Source organism: Manis javanica, chromosome 1 (assembly GCF_040802235.1).
Source record: "Manis javanica isolate MJ-LG chromosome 1, MJ_LKY, whole genome shotgun sequence".
Lineage (NCBI taxonomy): Eukaryota > Metazoa > Chordata > Mammalia > Pholidota > Manidae > Manis > Manis javanica.
This window is the reverse complement of record NC_133156.1, coordinates 163,610,010-163,631,319: the sequence shown is the minus strand read 5'-3', so window position 1 is coordinate 163,631,319 and position 21,310 is coordinate 163,610,010. Positions and strand designations below refer to the sequence as shown.

Here is a 21,310-nt window from a genome sequence, read left to right as displayed (position 1 = left end):
AACTCCCCCAAACTGGGGGAGGAAATAGTCACTCAGACCACGGAAGCACACAGAACTCCCAACAGAAGGAGCCCAAGGAAGACAACACCAAGACACATAATAATAAAAATGGCAAAGATCAAGGACAAGGACAGAGTATTAGAGGCAGCCAGAGAGAGAAAAAAGGTCACCTACAAAGGAAAACCCATCAGGCTATCAGCAGACTTATCAACAGAAACATTACAGACCAGAAGAGAATGGCATGATATATTTAATGCAATGAAACAGAAGGGCCTTGAACCAAGAATACTATATCCAGCACAATTATCATTTAAATTTGAAGGAGGGATTAAACAATTCCCAGACAAGCAAAAGTTGAGGGAATTTGCCTCCCACAAACCACCTCTACAGGGTATTTTAGAGGGACTGCTCTAGATGGAAGCACTCCTACGACTAAATAGATGTCACCAGAGAAAATAAAATCACAGCAAAGAAAGCAGACCAACCAAATACTAACCAAAGGCAAAAAATAAAATCAACAACCCATAAAAGCAGTCAAAGGAAACACAAAAGAGCACAAAATAAAACACCTAACATATAAAGAATGGAGGAGGACGAATAAAAAGTGGGAGACATAAAGAATCATCACACCGTGTTTATAATAGCTCAATCAGTGAGCTAAGTTAGATGGTAAGATAGTCAAGTAGCTAACCTTGAATCTTTGGTAACCACGAATCTAAAGCCAGCAATGGCAATAGTACATATATTTCAATAATCACCCTAAATGTAAATGGACTGAATGTACCAATCAAAAGACACAGAGTAATAGAATGGATAAAAAAGCAAGACCCATCTATATGCTGCTTGCAAGAGACTCACCTCAAACCCAAAGACAGGCACAGACTAAAAGTGAAGGGATGGAAAAAGATATTTAATGCAAACAACAGGGAGAAAAAAACAGGTGCTGTAGTACTACTATCAGACAAAATAGACTTCAAAACGAAGAAAGTAACAAGACATAAAGAAGGACATTACATAATGATAAAGAGCTCAGTCCAACAAGAGGATATAACCATTATAAATATATATATACACCCAATACAGGAGCACCAACATATGTGAAACAAGTACTAACAGAAGTAAAGGAGGAAATACAATGCAATGCATTCATTTTAGGAGACTTCAACACACCACTCACTCCAAAGGACAGATCCACCAGACAGAAAATAAGTAAGGACACAGAGGCACTGAACAACACAGTAGAACAGACAGACCTAATAGACATCTACAGAACTCTACACCCAAAAGCAACAGGATACACATTCTTCTCAAGTGCACATGGAACATTCTCCAGAATAGACCACATACTAGGCCACAAAAAAGAGTCTCAGTAAATCCAAGAAGACTGAAATTCTACCAACCAAATTCTCAGACCACAAAGGTATAGAACTAGAAATAAATTGTACAAAGAAAGCAAAAAGGCTCACAAACACATGAAGGCATAACAACATGCTCCTAAATAATCAATGGATCAACAACCAAATTCAAATAGAGATCAAGCAATATATGGAAACAAATGACAACAGCAACACAAAGTTACAACTTCTGTGGGACACAGCAAAAGCAGTCTTCAGAGGAAAGTATATAGCAATCCAGGCATATTTACAGAAGGAAGAACAATACCAAATGAATAGTCTAATGTCACAATTATCGAAATTGGAAAAAGAAGAACAATTGAGGCCTAAGGTCAGCAGAAAAAGGGACATAATAAAGATTAGAGTAGAAATAAATAAAATTGAGAAGAATAAAACAATAGAAAAAAATCAAAGAAAGCAAGAGCTTGTTCTTTGAGAAAATAAACAAAATAGATAAGCCTCTAGCCAGACTTATTAAGAGAAAAAGAGAGTCAACACACATCAAAAGAATAAGTAACGAGAAAGGAAAAATCATGATGGACCCCACAGAAATACAAAGAATTATTAGAGAATACTATGAAAACTTATATGCTAACAAGCTGGAAAACCTAGAAGAAATGGACAACTTCCTAGAAAAATACAACCTTCCAAGACTGACCAAGGAAGAAACACAAAATCTAAACAGACCAATTTCCAGCAATGAAACTGAAGCGGTAATAAAAAACTACCCAAGAGCAAAACCCCCGGGCCAGACAGATTTACAGCGGAATTTTATCAGACATACAGAGAAGACATAATACCCATTTCTCCTTAAAGTTTCCCAAAAAACAGAAGAGGAGGGAATACTTCCAAACTCATTCTATGAAGCCAGCATCACCCTAATAACAAAATCAGGCAAAGACCCCACCAATAAAGAAAATTAAAGATCAATATCCCTGATGAACATAGGTGCAAAAATAGTCAACAAAATATTAGCACACTGAATTCAAAAATACATCAAGAGGATTATACACCATGACCAAGTGGGATTCATCTCAGGGATGCAAGAATGGTACAGCATTCAAAAATCCATTGACATCATCCACCACATCAACAAAAAGAAGGACAAAAATCACATGATCATCTCTACAGACACTGAAAAAGCATTCGACAAAATTCAACATCCATTCATGATAAAAACTCTAAACAAAATGGGTAAACAGGGCAAGTACGTCAACATAATAAAGGCCATATATGATAAACCCACAGCCAACATCATACTGAACAGCAAGAAGTAGAAAGTTTTTCCTCTAAGATCGAGAACACGACAGGGATGCCCACTCTCCCTACTGTTATACAACATAGTACTGGAGGTCCTAGCCATGGCAATTAGACAAAACAAAAAAATACAAGGAATCCAGCTTGGCAAAGAAGTCAAACTGTCACTATTTGCAGATGACATGATAGTATACATAAAATACCCTAAAGACTCCACTCCAAAACTACTAGAACTAATATTGGAATTCAGCAAAGTTGCAGAATACAAAATTAATACTTAGAAATGTGTGGCTTTCCTACACACTAACAATGAACTAATAGAAAGACAAATCAGGAAAACAATTCCATTCACAATAGCAACAAAAAGAATAAAATACCTAGGAATAAACCTAACCAAGGAAGTGAAAGACCTATACCCTGAAAACTACAAGACACTTTAAGGAGAAATTAAAGAGGACACTAACAAATGGAAACTCATCCCAAGCTCTTGGCTAGGAAGAAATAATATTATCAAAATGGCTATCCTGCCCAAAGCAATCTATAGATTCAATGCAATCCCTATCAAATTACCAACAGCATTCTTCAACGAACTGGAACAAATAGTTCAAAAATTCATATGGAACCACCGAAGACCCTAAATAGCCAAAGCAATCCTGAGGAGGAAGAATAAAGTGGGGGGGATCTTGCTCCCCAACTTCAAGCTCTACTACAAAGCCACAGTAATCAAGAAAGTTTGGTACTGGCACAAGAACAGACCCACAGACCAGTGAAACAGAATAGAGAGTCCAGATATTAACCCAAACATATATGGTCAATTAATATACAATAAAGGAGCCATGGACATACAATGGGGAAATGACAGCCTCTTCAACAGCTGGTGTTAGCAAAACTGGACAGCTACATGTAAGAGAATGAAATTGGATCATTGTCTAACCCTACACACAAAAGTAACTTAGAAATGGATCAAAGACCTGAATGTAAGTCATGAAACCATAAAACTCTTAGAAAAAACATAGGCAAAAATCTCTTGGACATAAACATGAGTGACTTCTTCATGAACTTATCTCCCTGGGCAATGGAAACAAAAGCAAAAATGAACAAGTGGGACTATATCAAGCTGAAAAGCTTCTGTGCAGCCAAGGACACAATCAATAGAACAAAAAGGCATCCTACAGTATGGGAGAATATATTCATAAATGACAGATCCGATAAAGGGTTGACATCCAAAATATATAAAGAGCTCACACACCTAAACAAACAAAAAGCAAATAATCCAATTAAAAAACAGGCAGAGGAGCTGACCAGACACTTCTCCAAAGAAGAAATTCAGATGGCCAACAGACACATGAAAGATGCTCCACATCACTACTCATCAGAGAAATGCAAATTAAAACCACAATGAAATATCACTTCACACCAGTAAGGATCGCCACCATCCAAAAGACAAACAACAACAAATGTTGGCAAGGTTGTGGAGAAAGGGGAACCCTCCTACACTGCTGGTGGGAATGTAAATTAGTTCAGCCATTGTGGAAAGCAGTATGGAGGTTCCTCAAAAAGCTCAAAATAGAAATACCATTTGACCCAGGAATTCCACTTCTAGGAATTTACCCTAAGAACACAGCAGCCCAGTTTGAAAAAGACAGATGCACCCCTATGTTTATCGCAGCACTATTTACAATAGCCAAGAAATGGAAGCAACCTAAGTGTCCATCAGTAGATGAATGGATAAAGAAGATGTGGTACATATACGCAATGAAATATTATTCAGTCATAAGAAAACAGATCCTACCATTTGCACAACATGGATGGAGCTAGAGGGTATTATGTGCAGTGAAATAAGCTACGTGGGGAAAGACAAGTACCAAATGATTTCACTCATATGTGGAGTATAAGAACAAAGGAAAACTGAAGGAACAAAGCAGCAGCAGAATCACAGAACCCAAGAATGGACTAACAGTTACCAAAGGGAAAGGGACTGAGTAGGAAGGGTGGGGAGGGAGGGATAAGGGAGGGGAGGAAGAAACAGAGCATTACGATTAGCATGTATAATGTGGTGGGAGGCACGGCGAGGACTGTCCAACACAGAGAGGACAAGTAGTGACTCTACAGCATCTTACTACGCTAATGGACAGTGACTGTAACGGGGTTTGTGGTGGGGAGCTTAGTAAATATAATGTTCCTCATGTAACTGTAGATTAATGATACCAAAAAAAAAATTTGGTACTTTAGTGATAGTCCAGTATAACTACTATATTCCTTTCCTGTGCGTGCTATGCTTCAAATAAATTGCATTACCAGACCCTTGTTTGTATGGGAGCTCATCTGTCCATTCACACATTCAACAAATCTTCCAGACCCCAACTCTTGAGATTCCAGTTTCTCTAAGATCAGCACCCGTCTCTTATGGAAATCTCATTTATTTCCTCTCTAGTCATAGATTAATTCATTTATTACTATCAGTTCTCCTATTCATGACAACAAATTGTTTTCTAGCCTAAATATTAACTAAAATTCTTTGTTTCCTGAATATCCTTTCATCTCACAATTTCATTTTTAGGACTCTCTCCTGAGGAAATAGTTACAATGTGTGTAAATCATTAGTTTCAACACTGATTACAAGAACAAAAAGTTTAAAAGAATTACAAACACAATAAATTAATTTGATATATCCATACAATTTGATGTTCTTTGATACCATAAAATAACATAACAAAATTAACTGGAATAAAAAATGTACAATATATTATGTTTAGAAGGCAGGTTATAAAATAGTTTATATGCAGAAAATATGGTTATGTTTTTGTAACTCAGTAAATACATATAAGTGCATAGGAAAAGGACCTGAAAGATAAAAGCTCCATGTTAATGTTTCTGAGTGACTGGATTGTTGGTAATTTTTTACTGTCTTCTTTCTCTTGATTAAGTATCTTCTAAGTTTACTATAGTGGACATGTACTATATATGTATTAGAAGCAAAAACCCACTAAGTTTTATAGTGATTTAATAGCCTGTGGCCTAGAACAGGAATTCTTCGCTAGCTCTTAAGGATCCAGATATGGTACTTTGAGGGGATGTCTAGAAAACCCTTGAACCTATTTGCAAAATTTGTTTATATGCACAACTGTGTGTGTGTGTGTGTGTGTGTGTGTGTGTGTGTGTGTGTGTGTGTGTGCATGCACGTGCATTTGGAGAGAGTAAGGAAGATGTTTCATAACTTTCATCTATTTTTAAAGAGATCCATAGAAGGTTAAAACCACTAGTCCAGAATCTTGCTTGACCTTATCTCAATTTCTCCTATTTCAGAGGTGGGGAATTTTTTAAAGGTTAAGGGACAGATTGGAACAGGAATTTGCAATTCCAATTCAGATATTCTGAATTCCTGAAAATTTCTTTACCTCAAGGGTACATGAAATTTGAAAATCCCCCTCAAAAAACAAATAGTAATGTGAAAAGGTTAGATACAACTTTTGAAACAACCTCTCTAGAATGGTTACTGCTAAGCTTTTCAAAATAAGAATACACACAGTTTTAGACTAAAACTTTTATTACTACATACTGATCTCACTTGTTCCCACCCTCATATGTCATCATAAATACCATTCATACCACAGTCTTAGAACAGAATTCATCAGCCTCTCTTCTGACCCACTCTAGAATGAGAACACACTCAAAGAGAATTTTACTGGAGAGAGAAAACTCACTGTTATTTTAAATATAAGGAAGTCTCTTGATAAAGATCCAAACACATGACATGTTTCATTTTGTATTTGACAGAAGGAGACAATGAGTGATATATTTTTGTGATTTGGATTAAGAACTCTATGTTCCTTTCAATCTCAACATTGTACCTAAACCTATTTTACAGGATAGAAATAATAGTGATGTATTTCCTATCTAGACATTATGGTCATTAAATCTAACACCTAATTAATACAAGTCAATTTACTTACAGAATGACTATTCCCAAATACTGATTCCATCTAGAAGTGCCCAAAGAAGCATGCAAATGTCTCTCTGCACTCCCATACCTAAAATGCATGATCTCTGTAAGAATGTAATCTCCTGAAAAGACAGAATTGCTATGAGCTATTTCTCCTTATGGTAACTACTCTATCACGGTTATGTACAAGTACAACTGATATATTTGATTATTCTAAGTATAAGATTGTAAATAAATCATTGAAACTTAATGTGTTTACTATAGTAAAAAGTGATTAACTACAACTTTGACAACATTAAAGAAAATTATAATTGTCATTTATTAAGTCAGAACAGATCTACACAGAGCTTCCCTTTTCAATTCTTTTCTTCTGCTAACTTACCAGAGTGGCACTGCTCTAAGAGTTAACATCAGTCAAGATGCTCCCTTTATCCAGTTGCTAACTGAGTTGGAACCAAATACAGGTGAAGACTTGTTTTCCCCTTAGAATATCTGAGATGTGCAAAACCTAGGATGCCGAGGTAGAAGGTAAGCCAGAAGTATGGTTTGTGGAAGCAATTCTGCAGGTTTTCTGCAGAATTAGCTTTTGTTTACCCTTTAGGGATGGTGATATTACTACTTACACAGTAATGCATAAAGTTTGTACTTTAAAGGCATATGCATCAAATAAATACCACAAATCCTTCTAACCTCAAGGAAAATTTTAAATAATAAAAAATGGAAATGAAGTGCTAATCAGAAAAGGCAACCTGTAAGTTTTATGCTGTTTCTGAAGATCCGATCCTCTGGACCAGCGACTCCATTATGTGGGTATTTTTGAAAGTCCAAAAGTTAATACTGTAATGTTAGACTCATAATAGACATTTGTGTCTCATTTTCAAACTACGTTCAACGTCATTTGTTTCCCTGATGACTTGAAAATGTAACTTTCTCATATAGACAACACAACCAAAAAGGCAAGATGAACGCATGCATAAAATGGACATAATAATTTAATGGGAAACTTGGTCTGAAAACTTTTTACTTACTGTTCATGGAAATCCAGCATTGGTGGCTCAAATCGTATAGGTCTGCAATTACCCCGATACAGAGAAATACTGTAAGTAAAAAAGAGAACAGCATAAGAAGCAAATTTTTAAAATACATATTTCTCCAAACAGAAGTCAGACACTTGAGGTTTGTCACAAGAAAGCATCTTCAGAAAAGATGGTGGAGTCTAATGTTCTGTTAGGAATGTGCACTGCTTTTCTTATTCAAGGAAATTATCAAGTTTTTTCCTACTCAAAGGTATGGAAGCAGAAAATGCTCACATAGACTGAATGTTGAAATTTGGTTGATGTAATTGATAACAATATACCTTAATATGTTCATTTTTTGACACATGTACAATGAATAATAGTTAATTCAATTACACATACTTGGCAGACAATATAAAGAGATAAAAACCACGATCACACTGTAACTATAGAGTGGCAAAGGAAATAAACAACAACAAATTTTGGAAGAGAAATTGGCAAGAACTGAAATACCTTTCTGAGAGTCTAGAACACAATGATCTATGACATTTTGGCCTAAATATTTGAGCATCATTTCCAACTACCTCACTTGATACTAGAACTCACTAAAACAGATTTCTGAATAGCAAACCTCCTAGATATCACTAAAACCTAACAATGATGCAATGTGTAAGTGACCTTGGTGGGTGGGAGGAGTCCATAACTAAAGTCATCTGCTTATATACTGAGAAAGTCAGAAAGTCAGCTACTAAAGTTTCCAAATAGTAGGTATGTATCTTTCTGTTGTAGTTTAAGAAATGAGCTTACAGCAAAACCCATTCTGTGAGACTTTATTTCCATCATCACCAGAACTCACAAGAACACAAGCTTCAAGAGACACAGTAATTTCATTCTCAGGAAATACAGGAAATAGACAGGCATTCAGAATATGTAGGAAATTTAACTTTAATTCAATTCTATAAAGGTTAAATAGTTAAGTAGTGGAATAACTGAGTTAAATAATCAAGTCTTATGGTGTTTTTAGCCAACCAATTAAGAATATTCCTCTAGGCTGCTTGATAATCCTTCTACATATGTGGAACAGAAAGGTAACAGACTAAGAAGGAAAACACCAAACTTTTACTAAAGCACAAAACTGAAGCCCCTGGGACAAAAATGGTACAATTCCTCACAAGAGGGCTGCCACATGGAGCAGGATGTACAGAATCTACTCTCTTGATTTCTGTTCTTCTTAGGCATGATATATACTAGGAACACTCTCTGGCACCTTTAAAATAAAAAGATACTTATCAGCCCATCAGTTTTAATGGTGTGAGATCCAAACATATAAAATCTTAGTCCAATCAATGAAGAAAAAGTAGAATTCATAAAGTAAATGTGTGTAAGTCATTAATTCATTACAGACATGAACACTGTTAGATGCTGGAGAGCAGAAGAGATTGAGACAGTTTTTTTCCTTTCACAGAACTGGTTTGTTCCTTAAGCTGTAAATGGAAATGTCTAAAATGGGCAGGCAAGGTGAAAAAAAGCACATACTCCATTCATTCAACACAAATATACCAAGTATCAGGGGTTGTCGAGTGGCTGAGGCTACAGAAACACAGCAAAGAGCCTGCTCTCATCCTGGTACTAACATCCCAGGAGGGGAGAAAAAAACGGAACATACCAGGTAATGATGTGTGACATATAAAGACAAATCCAACACAGAAGGAGGGACGCTGTAGATGAGATCTGAAAGGTGGCAATTTGGGGGAAGAAAGGGATATACCTGTCATGTTGAGGAGCAAGGGGGCTGAAGTGGCCAGAGGGAAGGGAAGAATAGAGAGGAGGTAAGGGCTGAAATCAAAGTGGTACAAAGGCCAAGTCTCCTTGGAGGAGTCTGAATTTAATTCTAAGTTTAATCAAAAGCCTCTGCAGTGTTTTAAGCAAAAGTAACATTATCTCACACATCTGAAGAGGTTAATTCTGAATGCTATCTGAAGAAGAGGCTACAGGAACCTGAAAGTGGAAGCAAGGAAGGCCTGCAGTAAGTAGTCTGACAAGAGGAATGGCTGCCACGTCTAGGAGGATTTTAAGGGGCAGGAAGAAGTGACTTGTTTCTGAACATATTTGGAAGCGAGAGACATCTGGTCATGCTAATGGACTGACTTTGGAGTGTGAGAGGAAGAAGAGAGGAATCAAGGATGACTTAATCCTTAAATTTTAGCCTGAGAAACTGAATATAGTCAGAACACGGAGAAGTGGGCTAGAGGTGGGGAAGGGTAAATGCATAGATGTCCAAGAGTATTTATCGCTTTAGACATTTAAATTTGAGGTATCATATCTAGATGGAGACATCAGGTAGGCAGCTGGATATATATGATTATTGCTTTATATAAAGAAGTTATTGATTTTTGTATCCTCATCTTATACCCAGTCACTTTGGTGAGTTAATTCTAATTTTGTCTAGATTCTCTTAGATTTTCCCATTACTTTATGTGTTGCCAAAATGATCACTATCTTGATTATCTCTGTAGACAAATCATCTGCAAGCAACAATAATTTTATTTCTTCCTGTTAAATCCTTAGACCTGTTATTCTTTTTTTAAGCCTTGTGTGGGTGAAGACCTCCCATGAAAGGCTCCATAGAAGTGGTGCCCAGCAACTATTAACTGTGGTATTTACAGAAGGCTCACAGCATATGAGACAGAGGGAACAATACACAAAAGGTGATTCCCTCATAAATTCATATTTTCAAAAACAACAGACCTATATTTAAGTAACAGTTTAATATTTGAATAGGTACACAAGTTGTCTTATGACAGAACCAAACATTTAATTACATAGCTGTCTTGTATCTGCAGCTTTTTGAGATGGTTGCTACTATGTTTATTTAGAAAAGGTGTGACATTATTTAGTGCTTTATTAATAAACAGAAAGCAAATGTTTGCAAATCTATGTTGAAAAATAAGCTGGAGAAGAAGAAGCAATGTGAAAAATGGTAGCCTCTGCCAATTTCAGAGAAACCAAATCTGAGATACTGTAATAGTATACTGCATGATTTTATGCTTTCTGCAGTGATCAGTGATTATATGTTTTGAAAGCTTCAGCACAATATTTTAATTTTCACTAAAATACTAACTATCTGGGAATAAGGAGATGAATAAAGACTATTTTCTAACTTCAAGCAAGAAAACAACTGGAGGGCAAGAAATCTCATGGGACACTGTCTATATTGCTTGGTGAACTGCCAGGTAAGGCTAAAGTTATGCAGGTAGCTCCCAAATGAAGCTTATGAGGTCTTCTTGGAGTTTTAGGAGTTTGTATAGGAAATTTAAAATGTTTTTCTAGGGGCAATTACTACCTAAACAAAAGGTCATCTTTGGCCCAGTATTTCTTGAAGTTTGTTGTGTACCTACATCTTAATCATCTAGAATGCTTGTAGAAATGCAGATTCCAGGGCTCCACCTCCAGAATTTGATTCCTCACATCTAGTATGGAACCCAGGAACTGGCATTTTTATGTATATTCTCACATTTGGGGACTACTCTCTTTTGCATCTTGATCCACAAGAAGTGCTGTACACAGAAATAAGAGGGGAAAAAAGTACCTTAGAAAATAAAACTTTCAAAGTCATCAACATATTTTTAAATGGTTCCAAATATGATTTTTATCACAGACACCTAAAAAAAGTGACTTAAGAGAAATTATATAGATTACTCCTGTTTTTTCCTATATATCTATATACACATATCTATATATATTTGTATCTTTTAAATTTGCATTCCCCTAAGGACCAATGATGCTGAACATCTTTTCATTTATTTTCTATCCCTTTGGATACATTCTTTTGTACAGTGTCTATTCAAAGTTTTTTATCTGGCATGTTTGTCTTACTGAATTGTAAGAGTTTTTATGTGTTCTAGACATGTGACCTTTGTCAGCTATATATGTATTGTGAATATTTTCTCCCTGTCCTTCCTTTTGTTATTGTTTTGGGGAGTGATGTCATGAAGGTGTTGACATATACTGCTCCCAACTTCAGCCCCCTCACAAGAAAACCAACTAGCAACTATCCATATACAAGATACCATTGTGAAAATTCTGGAACATGTGATGGAGTTGAAGAACTGCCATGGACCACTGAGATTGAAAAGGACCATGTTAGAAATGTAAGCAGGGATTCCAGCCAGAGGCTATGCCCATGTGCAGAGCTGAATCAGTGGCCTTGTATGGCCAGGGAACTGGTGGACAATAATAGATGATTTGGTGGTATTGAAAGCTGTGCCAGCCATGGAAACTGTTCTATGGCCCCACCTAGGCTAGGAAGTGAACTAAAAGACCTGTTGAAGGTTAAAGATAGCCTCCTGCCTCATCCAACAGGAAAGCCTAACAAGAACATGAAGCTGTCTGGTCCAACTTACAGCTATGCTTATAATGGCACACAAGCAGAGAACCCAGCCAATGGCACAGCTTATCTGCAGAGCTGAGCTGACTGCCTTTTCTGGCTAGGAGCTTGAAGGACAGCTTTGCTATAATGCTTGTGGAGCCTGTTATATGGCTCTGCCTGGGCAGGGAAGCAAATTCACAGCCCTTCCCAACTGCTTAGTACAGCACCCAGACCTGCCCAATTAGGAAACATGAGCAAAGAATCTGGGCACTGTGGAGTCCAGCCCATAGTTACCCATGGACAGGGAGACAAGTCAGCAGTTCAATCCAAACATTCCCAGTCAGTTGCAAATCCTCTGGCCTCAGAGATCAGGAACTGTCCTTGGACAAATAGAGATCCTGATAACAAGTCCCACCTGCCCAAGGATGCTGTCAGTTGATCTCTCAAGAACCCCAAGCTGAGCTGACTGGTGAAGGACCATTTCTGCCAAGGTAAATTGGTAAAGTCTCAAAGAGGAGACTGTTTACCCAAATGGGGAGATACTAACACAAGGAATCAAAGATTAAAATCAATCAGGCAAACATGACACCACCAAACAAAATAAATAAAGCTCTAATAGCTGACCCTAAAGAGTGGAGATCTATGAACCATCTGAAAAAGAATTCAGAATAATCATCTTATAGAGGTTAACTTTAAGGACATCCATACAATCACATGAAATTAGGAAAACAATGCATGAACAAAACAAAGTTCAACAAAGAAATATAAACTATCAAACAAAACAAAACAGAAAACTGAAGAGAAATACTAGAGATGATGAAAATAATGACTGAAGAATTCAATAGAGAATTTTAGTAATAGGCCCAACCAAGCAGTGGAATCAATTAATTGAAAAATATGTCATCTGAAATTATTCGGTAACAGGAACAAAAAGAAAAAACAATGAGGAGTAAAGAAAGCATGACAGGTTTATGGCATACCTTCAAGACAAACAATACAGCACTATGCCAATCAGAGAGTGAAGAGAAAGGGACACAAAGTATATTCAAAGCAATAATGAATGACAATTTTCCAAATGTGGGGAGAGAAGTGGACAACCAGATTCAAGAGGCCCAGAGGACCCAATAGGTAGAACTTGAAAAGGGCTACATAGACACATTATAATTAGTCAAAAGTTAAAGACAAAGAGAAATTTTGCAGCAGCAAGAGAAAAGTGACACATCATATGTAAGTCAACAGCCATAAGACTATGGGAAGATTTCTCAACAGAAACTTTGCAGACCAAGAGAGTATAGGAAGAAATATTCAAAATACTGAAAGAAAATAAGTGTCAACCAATAATATACATAGCAAAGCTGTTAATTCCGAAATGAAAGAGTTATGAAGACTTCCCCTAATAAGAGAGTTTATCACCACTAGACTTCTTACAAGAAATGCTAGAGTGCTTTTCAAGTGGAAATAAAAGGATGCTAATTAACATAAAAAAATATGCATGTGTAAAACTCACTGGTAATGATAAATATATAGTCTAAGTCAGATTGTCTAATATTGTGATGGTGGCATGTAATTCAGCTACAACTCTAGTTTAAAAGTTAAAAAACAAATACATTAAAAATAACTAAAACTAAAATTATACATATACAATATAAAATACATGTAAAATTTAACATTAATAAACTAAAATGTGAGGGGCAAGCAAGTAAAAGTGCAGTTTGTGTATGCTACAGAGTCAGGTTATTATCAGCTTAAAATGAGATGTTAAGAATATATTTTATGTAAGCCTTGTGGTAACTATAAAGGAAAAACCTGCAGTAATTACACAAAGATTATGATAAAGGAGTCAAAGCATACTGCCACAAAGGGTTATCAAATCACAAAAGAAGACAGCAAGAAGCAAGGAACAAAGGTTTTACAGAAGAAAAAAATTAGTAAAATAGCAATAGCAAGACCTTAGTGACCAATAATTACTTTAAATATAAATAGATTAAATTCTCCAATCAAAACACTTAGAATGACTGGACAGTTTAAAAAAACAAGATCCAATGATATACTGTCTACAAGAGGCTAACTTTAGCTTTAAAGACACACAAAGACTGAGAGTGAAAGGTTAGAAAAAGATATTTCAACCAAGTGGTAACAAAAGAAATCAGAGATAGCTATCTTTGTATCAGACAAAACAGACATGGGCTAAATGTGGGTCAAAGAGACAAAGAAGGTTATTATATAATTAAAAGGAGTAAATCTAATAAGAAAGTATAAAAATCATAAACATTTATGAACTGAACAGCAGCACATCTACTTTATAAAGCAAATACTAACAAAACTGAAAGGAGAAATGAACAGTATTATAATAACAGTTGGAAACTTTAATATCCCACTATCAACAATGGATAAATCATATAATCAATAAAGAAAGAGTGGAACTGAACAACACTATAGACCAAGTGGACCTAACTGACATATATAGAACATTCCATCCATCAGCAGTGTAATACATATACTTCTCAAGCACATACTGAACATTTTCTAGGATAGATCATGTTAGGCTACAAAACAAGTCTTAGCAAGTTTAACACAAAAATCATTACTTTTCTGACCACAATGGTATGAAACTAGAAATCAGTAACAGTAGGAAAACTGGAAAATTCACAAATGTATGGAAATTAAGCAATGCACTTCTGAACAGCCAATGGTTCAAAGAAGAAATCAAAAGAAAACCTAAAAAGTATCTTAAAAGAGGAAGGAAAATGGAAATGTACCAAAACATATGGGCTGCAGCAAAAGCAGTTCTAAGAGTAGCGTTTACAGCTATAAATGTATACATCAAGAATAAAGAAAGATCACAAACCAACTATATCTCAAAGAATTAGGAAAATAACGGAATAAACCCAAACTTTGAGAAGGAAGGAAAGACTAAAGATTAGAGCATAAATAAATGAAATAGAACAAGAAAACCATAGAAAATATTTACAAAGTAACAGGTGTTTTTTAGAAAAGATAAATTGACAAACTTAGTTACACTAACAACAACAAAAAAAGAGGATCCCAATAAATAAAATGATAAAAGTCAAAAAGATTATGACTGATTCCATGAATATACAAAGAATCATAAGAGACCACTATGAACAACTATATGCCAAAAAACTGCACAATCTGGAAGAAATGGATAGTTTCTTAGAAACACACAATCTGTGATGACTGAATCATGAAGAAATAGAAAATCTGATCAGATCACCAATAAGATGATTGCATCTGTAATCAAAATATCCCAACAAAGAAAAGTCTAGGACCCAGTGGTTTCACTGGTAATTAACCAAACATTAAACAATATCAGTTTCTCAAACCCTTCCAAAAAACTGAAGAAGAGAACTACCAGGAAACTGAAAGATTAGAAAACTCTGGTTCTTCTTGTGGACACTGAGTGCACACACACACACACACACACACACACATACCCTTCTTACCTGGCAATATACACAAACATTTCCAGTTCTTGTAATAACAGTAATATAATAATAGTAGCATTGCATCCAACAGAAGACCTTTGCACTAGCTGTTCCAGTCTGAAATGCTCTTCCCTAAGACTTTCATCAGAGGCCTTAAACAACTTTGAGAGAGGCCTTCCTTAACATCCGATCTAAAGAAGCATTGGAGCCCTGTCTATCCCAGACTACTCTCTAGCTGATATTTTGTTTATTCATTTTGTGGCTTATTGTCTGTTTTCCCCATTAGAACACATATTCCCATAGGGCAGGAGTCTTGACTATCTTGCCCATCCACCACTGAGTAGTTTTAAGATATGTTTACAAATTCTTTGATACTCCTCTCTTTAAGAGATGGAGCTTAGTTCCCCTCTCCTTAGGGGTGACTTCTTATGAATGAATAGAATATAGCGGAAGTGATGGTGTGTGACTTCTAAGACTCAATTACAAAAAACACTGTGGCTTCCTCCTTGTTCTTTCTCTTGGTTCACCTTCTCTAGGGTTGCCAGCTGCTGTGACATGGGAACACTCAGCTCTACAGGTTTCACATGGTGAAGGACTAAGACCTCCTGCCAATGGTCAGCAAAACCTGAGGCCTTCTGCTGACAATTAATTACATGAGTGAGTCACTCTGAAGATGATCTACCCATCCCAGGCCTTCAGATGACTGCAACTCCAGTTGATATACTGACTGCACTCTCATGAAAGATCCCGAGTCACAGCTATTTAGCAAAGGTGCTCCAAATGTTTACTGTTGTAAGTTGATAGGTTTGGGGATAATTTATTACACAGCAATAGATGACAAGTACAATTACTGAATCATCAACTCTGAGAATAATGCCTGGTATACATAAAGATCCCAGCTAAAATCTGCTGAATGACTGAATGAATAAAGTAGCAGACATCTACAACTTATATTCATAGAACGTTTTAAAGTTTGCAAACTATTGCTACCCAAATAAGTCTTCTCATTTGATCCTCACAACCACCTTTTATAATGTACAGTATTCTACCATATATAAGAAATATCAGGCAGAGAAATGATCTTCTCCAGTTTGCAAATGGAAGTCATGCTCAGAGCAGTTAAGGAGTTATTTCCCAAGGACAATAGCTGGTGAACACAGAACTCAGGGTTCTTGATTCTTAATCAAGAAGCAAACGGCTCCACAATCCTGGGAAAGACATCTATAAAAGGTGGCTTGATGTCACAGAATGTTAAATTATTACTGATACTCATTATAATATTTTGGTGGTCAAGTCAAATAAACACTGATGGAACACTATACATACATCCTCAACCACTATTCCATGCAGCCAACACCTCTTTAGACAAAATATTATATCATGCAACTGATATAACATAGAAAGGGTGAGAAATACAAAAAAGAGTATTCTGTAAAATTCTGTTTTTCATGAGTTTTATTACTTTTGGTCATGAGAGCAGCAGCTCTTTGCAGAATGTATGGGAGGCCCTGGGAGCCAAGTCTGCCCCACAGCTGAAGCAGATGATAATGGTGATGGGGTGGAGAGGAGAGGAGGAAGGACACCGAATGATAGCAGAGGTGGCGTCTACCACTGTACAGACATACAGTCCATTAGTTAGAGAGTGATTTTGTTAATTAAGCTTTTTATAATATAAACTTCCACATAGCAGGTTAGATTTCTTATGTAGAATGAGAGTTTTTGCTTGGGAGATCATGTATAAGAAATTCAAGAAAGGATGGGGCTGAATTTACTGGGTCACTAAAAAAGACAGGTAGCAGCAAGTGGATCATACAATTTAAGAGTAGAAAAAGTGAGAGATTGACACAGAAAAGAAAAGGCACAAACAAGGGGCTCAATAAGACAATTTATTATGATTTCATAATCAGAATCATCTCTGATCATAAGACAATTTTCATGTTAGTCAATTTTCAAACACAAACCAAAACTCCTGATGCTTATAGAACAGTTTGTTTTTTAACTGAAAAAAAATTATGATTTATCTTGTTATATAACTGCAGTTTATATTTTCATTTCACACACACATATTTTCATTATTCTTATTTAAATGATAGCTCTGGAAATGTTTAATTAGATTGTGCAGTCCTAAAACACATATAAAAATAACTGGCTAAATTCTTCCAGTGTGGAAGCTATGTTCTGATCATTATGAACTAGATGAGTATGGATACTGAATTTGCTTCTCCACATTGCACACATTTTAAAATAACCTATTAAGGTAATTCACAAATACCTTTTAGGTTAGTTTTCAGTTAGGTGACATGAGGTTCAAAATCTAACTGTAGACTTGTACACTGTTATGGGCTGAATTGCATCCCCCAGAATTCACATATTGAAGACCTTAACTCCCAATGTGATTGGCATTTGAAGACAGGGCCTTTGGGAGGAAATCAGATTTAGAGAAGCTCATGAGGGATTAATGCCTTTAACAGAAGAGACACCAGAGAACCTGCATCCACTCTCTCTTTGCCATATGGGGACAACAGGGAGAAGGTGGGCCATCTGTAAGCTAAGAAAAGAGCCCTCACTGGGAAACTAAATAGTCAGGCACCTTGATCTTGGGCCTCCAGCCTCCAGAACTGTGAGAAACAAATGTCTGTTGTTTAAGCCACATAGTCTCTGGTTGGTAAGCTAAAACATATTACTGTCTAATCCAGTTTCACAGCCATAGGGAATTATATACCAATTCAAAACAAGTGTTTATACAATTCATGGTCTTGGCCAGAAAAAAAAAAAAGTGAAATGTGACGGTTTTAAAACTTGTCTGCAAATCCTGTGACATTCCTGCAATGGATAGGTGAGGGATCTCCCCCGTACAACACAAATGCCTTGAATCCAGGCCAACCTAAGTGACTGGCCAGCCAACAGCATATGACAGAAATAACACTATATGACTTCAGAGGGTAGGTCATCAAAGGTGATACAGTTTCAACTGGTTTTCTATGGGATGCTCACTGTTGGAATCCAGTCATCATGCTGAGGGAGCCCAAACAAGCCTTTGTGAAATTACCATACAAAGGGGCCCACATGTCAGCATTTCTGGCAATAGCCCAGCTAAGGTCCCAGGTAACAAGGTAGCATGTACGTGAACATGCCTCCAGCTCCCAGCCACTGAGTCAGTCCCAGCTCTGGAGTCTCCTCAGCTGAGGCCCCAATTATCACGGAGCAGAGACAAGGTGTGTCTGCTGTGCTCTGCCTAATTTCCAGACTTACAGAGCCTGACAGCATAATAAAATGATTGGTTTTAGCGAGTGAGTTTGAAGTAGCTTATTGGACAGATATAGATAATACATAAGTGGAACATGAGATCCGAATATAATCACATATTGATGTAAATTCTTTATTATATTAGGAAAAGAACTTACTCCCAAATCTTGATTATGGATGAATGTCATCTTCATAAATGTAGTCCAATATAATTCCATACCTAATATCCTAACTACTGGAATAAAGGACCAAGGAAAAAGCACAAGACACTAAGGGTTCTGAGATGGTCCAGTCAAGGTGTCATCAGGCTAGACTTGCTGTGGTGTGGAAACAATCCACCCTAGTGTGAAAAATACTTAGGGGAGAGGTGAAGGATGGAAGGGTGGCATTATGCTTTGTAATCACAGTAGCAGAGAAGTCTATGCTTTACTGCAGGCAGTGGGTGTGTCCTTTGGGGAAGGACCACAATAGAAGTGGACCCAACAGAACATGTAACATTAGGGAGGAGGACAGAGAAACAGGGAAGTAGAGCCACGTTACTACAGCTATTAAAGTGAAAAGCACAGAAATGGTGAATACTGCAGGAGTCTCATCATTATATTTGTGAAGTAAGGTTTTAGTTGTTCTAGTCTTAATCTGAATATTTGCTACTTATCACTCAAATAAAATTCTTTGGTGACTCAACTTACATTTCACCAGTCTGAGAACATTCCGAGATGTCTTTAAGTATCAACGTTATCTAATTCACAGAAAGCTTTCATTCTCTTCTAGACACCAGGTACAGGCCCTCTCTGGATATGGAAATGGAACAGGACAATATCTTTTTTTATACTGTCTCTCTAATAGATCTGAGAAATTACCAAAAGACAAAAAAATTTGGAGGTAAGGATGCCATCTTCAGATTCATATGCATGAATATATTCTCACAATATCTGAGTAACGACTTTCCTGTGTGTTATCACAGAGACTGTGTTTTAAACACAGAGTTCTCTTTTAGTCACAAGACTGGGTGTCACTGCTCTGCGTTCCTCCTCCAGGGCCTGCAGGCAGACACCTGATGGTAACAGAGGGCAGCACTGGTCAGTCCATAAAAGGCAGGGACAGCCTTAAGAGACAACATCACTAGGGAGTTACAAAGCCCATCCGTTTAGAAAGCAAGGAGAGTTTCAGCTATGAGTGAAACCCCCTTATATACGATACGGGGAGTAATGCTACAGAATCCATCACATGCAAACTCAGGTTTAAACCTAGTTTTCCATAAACAACATTTCAAATGCATAATATGATTTATAAATAAATGTGATTTATAACTTGCTTTTCTCTCTTCACCAGAAAAGTTTGGGGATTCCCCAGAAGGAAATGAAAGTATGTTAGCAGCTTAATAAATATGTTAAAATTTGCATATTGTAAATACATATATTCCTTCCTTACCTTTTCTGTTGATATGAACTGAGTCCAAGTGTTGTCTCAGTCTGTGAAAGGAAGAAAACAATGATGAAAACACTAAAACCTTTATACTATAAAACATGGAAAACCCCAAGTATTATATCTGTAGTTACAACTTTGATCTTACACTCACTTGGATTTTCAGGTTATACCTTATCCCCAAATCACATGAAATGATTTGTTATACTATAGAATTCAAACAAGAAAATAATTTGGGTTAAATTTGAAACAGACATGGAAATAATACAAAGTTATGAGATTGATTTTTTAAATTAAGGTATCATTGATATACACTCTTATGGAGGTTTCACAAGAAAAACAATATGGTTATTACATTCACTCTTATTATTAAGTCTCCCCTGCACCCCATCGCAGTTACTGTCCATCAGTGTAGTAAAATGCCACAGATCCCTACTTGTCTTCTCTGAGCTACATTGTCTTCCCTGTGACCCCCCACACACCATGTGCACCAATCCCCTACAATACCCTACAATCCCCTTCTCCCTCCCTCCCACACCCCTCCCCTTTGGTAACCACTAGTCCCTTCTTGGAGTCTGTGAGTCTGCTGCTATTTTGTTCCTTCAGTTTTGCTTCATTGTTCTACTCCACAAATGAAGAAAATCATTTGGTATTTGTCTTTCTCTGCCTGGCTTATTTCACTGAGCATAATACCCTCTAGCTCCATCCATGGTGTTGAAAATGGTAGGATTTGTTTCTTTCTTATGGCTGAGTAGTATTCCATTGTGTATATGTACCACCTCGTCTTTATCCATTCATCTACTGATGGACACTTAGCTTCCTTCCATATCTTGGCTATTGTAAATAGTGCTGTGATAAAACATAGGGGTGCGTATGTCTTTTTGAACCTGAGAAATTGGTTTCTTTGGGTAAATTCCTAGGAGTGGAATTCCTGGGTCAAATGGTATTTCTATTTTCAGTTTTTCGAGGAACCTCCATATTGCTTTCCACAATGGTTGAACATTCCCACCAGCAGTGTACGAGGGTTCCCCTTTCTCTGCATCATCGCCAGCATTTGTTGTTCCTAGTCTTTTCTGTTAGCCATCCTAACTGGTGTGACGTGATAGCTCATTGTGGTTTTAATCTGCATTTCCCTGATAACTAGTGATGTGGAGCATCTTTCCATGTGCTTGTTGGCCATGTGAATTTCTTCTTTGGAGAAGTGTCTGTTCATA

General features: G+C 36.8%; 1 protein-coding gene across 3 annotated transcripts in view; it reads right to left on the bottom strand.

Moving 5' to 3' along the window:
* The window catches only part of TMEM131 (transmembrane protein 131), a 234,962-nt gene that overhangs the window by 111,262 nt on the left and 102,390 nt on the right, over nucleotides 1-21,310 (bottom strand). For all 3 annotated transcript variants that reach the window (XM_073240054.1, XM_073240060.1, XM_036994615.2), the window contains exons 3-4: nucleotides 20,103-20,143; nucleotides 7,623-7,691 (exon numbers count right to left, since the gene is read on the bottom strand). In XM_073240054.1, coding sequence (XP_073096155.1) covers nucleotides 7,623-7,691; nucleotides 20,103-20,143 — 110 coding nt within the window. The remainder of the gene's footprint in view (nucleotides 1-7,622; nucleotides 7,692-20,102; nucleotides 20,144-21,310) is intronic.